The 4,801-nt window shown below is 43.3% G+C and overlaps 1 protein-coding gene across 1 annotated transcript; it reads left to right on the forward strand.

Moving 5' to 3' along the window:
• The first annotated feature begins 4,203 nt into the window (after nt 1-4,203).
• LOC140332805 (epidermal differentiation-specific protein-like) lies at nt 4,204-4,782 on the forward strand. The gene has a single exon (XM_072413998.1). The coding sequence runs from the start codon at nt 4,204-4,206 to the stop codon at nt 4,780-4,782; it is 579 nt and encodes a 192-aa protein (XP_072270099.1).
• The last annotated feature ends 19 nt before the right edge of the window (nt 4,783-4,801 follow it).

Here is a 4,801-nt window from a genome sequence, read left to right on the forward strand (position 1 = left end):
GCACCTATAAAGACAGATATAGATGGAGGAATTGGATGAGGTGGGTGTTGGAACAGAAGAATAGGAGGAATGGGAGAAGGCTATGTCAGGGACTGGTTTGCCATGCCATGAAATTGTGTGCTACAAGATACCCGCTAACCAGCAAAACCAAAGAACCAAAGCTCCAATTTGTGGTCACAGACACATGCCTCATATGGAGTCCATTTCCCTGCTTTTATTTTCATATCTTTCTCACAACCACTAACCCATAAACGGCCTTTTGTGATATAGCAACATCATGAGCAGGATATAGGGCCCCAATGTCATGTACCTTTCCTATGTATCCCCATGGCAGTTTATAGTATATACCGTATAGGTTTTAAAAAACGGAGTTCCCATAGATTAAAAACTTGCCTATTACTCATAGAAGTAGACAAAATACATAACAAGATTGACCCCTATAAATATCAATGTGGTTTCCAAATTTCAAGTTTCATCAATGTGGGCATCAGATACACCCAATCATGTTCTATCATTCCTTGTAACTTCTTGCGTACCTAAAGCGGAAATAAATCCAAAAAAAAATATCAAACTTACCTTCAATCCCGCAGATCAGTTTGTCCATTCCATCGCGTCCCGCGTTGTCCAGTTCTGTCTTTAGCCCAGAGCCGAGGAAGCGCCAGGTGCCCCATCTTCTCCTCTCTTCTTCCGTGTTCTTCTTTCCACTTCACCGGAAATCCGGTGACAAAGATTTTGTTTTGACTGCTCCTTCTACCCATGGTTGAGCATCTTGGGCATCCGCTGAAGGAGCCCTTTCATCAACAGGGAAAAAAATTGGGAAGCAGTTTCCCACAGTGTTCATCACTCACCTATCAGCTTCCCACAGTGTTCATCACCCACCTATCAGCTTTCCACACTGTTCATCACCTGCCTATCAGCTTCCCACAATGTTCATCACCCACCTATCAGCTTTCCACAGTGTTCATCGCTCACCTATCAGCTTCCCACAGTGTTGGTCACCCACCTATCAGCTTTCCACAGTGTTCATCACCCACCTATCAGCTTCCCACAATGTTCATCACTGCCTATCAGCATCCCACAATGTTCATCACCTGCCTATCAGCTTCCCACAATGTTCATCACTTACCTATCAGCTTCCCACAGTGTTCATCACTCACCTATCAGCTTCCCACAGTGTTGGTCACCCACCTATCAGCTTTCCACAGTGTTCATCACCTGCCTATCATAACCAGTTGGAATATTGAGTGTTACCTTTATGAATATACATTCTACATAACAGGATGAACTATATGATGCCACATTTTGCAGAGGAAAAGGGATTGAAGAGCCTGGATAAGGCTTTTAGTAATTGTGTTACTGCAGAATTGCAGCCCTTTTTTTGGGATCCAGTTCCAGAGTGCTCAGGAAAGAATGGGTGGGCCAGGCACTCCTGGCTCTGGTGACCTTGACTGTGTATCTGGGAAGTGGCAGCCCAATGCAGAGGTTGGAACTCGAGTCGCCTGACCTGGACTCGAGTCCGACTTAAGTCGCCTTATAAACGACTTGAAACTCTCTTCTGACAGCTGAAGGGGACGGAGAAAGCAGTGAGGCTTCTGTAATACCACCTTCCTCCCTGCGCCCTTCAGCTGTCAGAAAAGGATCAGACCTCTGTTTCTATATGGGGACAAATTAGGTGACTTGAGACGTGAAGGGGGATGACTAAGTCCAACCTCTAGCCTGAAGCCAGGTGTAGCTCAGCCAGAAAGGATATGGGAAGTCTGTAAGCTGGGAGAAGGAATCCAACAGACCAGAGCCAGGAGGATACATTTTCTGTTTTTGTCATGTTGTGAATGACATTGATCCCCTGTGAGGGAAAACTCTTGAAGATTTGCTTTTTGCACTTTAATAAATAAAAGTGGTCAAAGTGCCCTGAAATTTGAAATACCTTTCCCCATGTGATGTGTATGAAGCTAATATCCCACAACAGTAAAGTTTAGAGAAATCTAGATTCCCAACCATTATCTCCTGTATACAGTCATAGTATACTAAACAATACCATTCACTAGAATATAACATTTCCCAGAACAAAAGCTCAAGAAATCCAAAAATAAAATGTAAAGTGGTCCAAAATCTGTAATACTATACTATAGCTTATCAGACCTTTCCCAGCAACTAATTAAAATATAATAATAATAATAATACAAATATCATAACGGCATCAATAAATTGGGATTCCTAAAATGATTGTAAAGAAAAAGAGTGGAAATCTGATCTGCAAATATTTGTTAAGAAATGTAATTTACACAAGTTCTGCAGAAATGATGTAATTCCACAAAAAAGGAAGTGTACCCGGATTCATCACTGAGGCTCCTGTATATAAACCCAGCAACTGAGGAGGAAACTCAACCAACCTTCAGAGATTTCTCTTCCTGGCATTGAACATTCTCATACAACTGCAAGATGACCAACTCAATCGAGCTGTTTGAGTTCCCAGATTTCAAGGGATTGTTTAAGAGTGTAAGCTCGGACAATCCTGACCTGTCATCTATCGGCTTCCTGAATAAAGCTAGGTCCATCAAAGTCCATGGAGACCCGTGGATTGTCTTCACTGAGAAAAATTATAAGGGGAAGTTTGAATGCCTTAAACCAGGCAACTACAACTCAATCCCAGCGATTGAAAGAAATATCAGCTCTGTGCGATGTGTGAATGGCGGTCTGTATATAATCACCCACCTATCAGCTTCCCACAATGTTCATCACTCACCTAGCTGCTTCTAACCAGTTGGAATATTGAGTGTTACCTTTATGAATATACATCCTCACCTGACATAGAAATCAGTTACAGAAACATGTGATGTGAAATAAATATCATTACACAGTATAACAGGATGAACTATATGATGCAACATTTTGCAGAGGAAAAGGGATTGAAGAGCCTGGATAAGGCTTTTAGTAATTGTGTTACTGCAGAATTGCAGCCCTTTATTTGGGATCCAGTTCCAGAGTGTTCAGGAAAGAATGGATGGGCCAGCAACTCCTTGCTCTGGTGACCTTGACTTTGTATCTCGGAAGTGGCAGCCCAAAGCAGAGGTTGGAACTCGAGTCGCATGACCTGGACTCGAGTCCAACTTAAGTCGCCTTATAAACAACTTGAAACTCTCCTCTGACAGCTGAAGGGGACGGAGAAGGCAGTGAGGCTTCTGTAACACCACCTTCCTCCCTGCCCCCTTCAGCTGTCAGAAAAGGATCAGACCTCTGTTTCTATATGGGGACAAATTAGGTGACTTGAGACGTGAAGGGGGATGACTTAGTCCAACCTCTAGCCTGGAGCCGGGTGTAGCTCAGCCAGAAAGGATATGGGAAGTCTGTAAGCTGGGAGAAGGAATCCAACAGACCAGAGCCAGGAGGATACATTTTCTGTTTTTGAAGCACCTATAAAGACAGATATAGATGGAGGAATTGGATGAGGTGGGTGTTGGAACAGAAGAATAGGAGGAATGGGAGAAGGCTATGTAAGGGACTGCTTTGCCATGCCATGCAAATTGTGTGCTACAAGATACCCGCTAACCAGCAAAACCAAAGGACCAAAGCTCCAATTTGTGGTCACAGACACATACCTCATATGGAGTCCATTTCCCTGCTTTTATTTTCATATCTTTCTCACAACCACTAACCCATAAATGGCCTTTTGTGATATAGCAACATCATGAGCAGGATATAGGGCCCCAATGTCATGTACCTTTCTTATGTATCCCCATGGCAGTGCATAGTATATACCTTATAGGTTTTAAAAAATGGAGTTCCCATAGATATACTTACTTATTACTCATACAAGTAGCCAAAATACATAACAAGATTGACCCCTATAAATATCAATGTGGTTTCCAAATTTCAAGTTTCATCAATGTGGGCATCAGATACACCCAATCATGTTCTATCATTCTTGCATACTTAAAGTGGAAATAAATCCAAAAAAATAAAATCACACCTTCAATCCCGCAGATCAGTTTGTCCATTCCATCGCGTCCCGCGTTGTCCAGTTCCGTCTTTGGCCCAGAGCAGAGGAAGCGCCAGGTGCCCCATCTTCTCCTCTCTTCTTCCGTGTTCTTCTTCCCACTTCACCGGAGATCGGGTGACGAAGATTTTGTTTTGACTGCTCCTTCTACCCATGCTCAAGCATCTTGGGCATCCTCTGAAGGAGCCCTTTCATCAACAGGGAAAAAAATGGGAAGCAGCTTCCCACAGTGTTCATCACTCACCTATCAGCTTCCCACAGTGTTGGTCACCCACCTATCAGCTTTCCACAGTGTTCATCACCTGCCTATCAGCTCGGACAATCCTGACCTGTCATCTATCGGCTTCCTGAACAAAGCCAGGTCCATCAAAGTCCATGGAGACCCGTGGATTGTCTTCACTGAGAAACATTATAAGGGGAAGTTTGAATGCCTTAAACCAGGCAACTACAACTCAATCCCAGCGATTGAAAAAAATATCAGCTCTGTGCGATGTGTGAATGGCGGTCTGTATAGTTATAAAATCACAGTATATGAGCACATTCACTATGGAGGAAGAGCTGTGACCCTGACGGAGGCCGCAGATACCCTTAAATCCTATGATTTTGACAACATGATTTCATCACACAAAGTCGCCCATGGTGCATGGATCCTGTACAATAAGGAGTATTACAATGGTAATCAGATGGTCGCTGTAGCTGGAGATGAAATTCCAAATTATCTTCCACTTGGCTGGAATGATAAAGTCAGCTCCCTGAAACCTGTGGAACCTTATGAATCTTCTGAGTGAGATGCGGTGGACTGTCCTC

This window comes from Pyxicephalus adspersus, chromosome 6 (genome assembly GCF_032062135.1).
Source record: "Pyxicephalus adspersus chromosome 6, UCB_Pads_2.0, whole genome shotgun sequence".
Lineage (NCBI taxonomy): Eukaryota > Metazoa > Chordata > Amphibia > Anura > Pyxicephalidae > Pyxicephalus > Pyxicephalus adspersus.

Excerpts from the sequence above, each read along its gene's own strand:
- LOC140332805 (XM_072413998.1), top strand. The coding sequence starts at position 4,204 with ATGGGAAGCAGCTTCCCACAGTGTTCATCACTCACCTATCAGCTTCCC.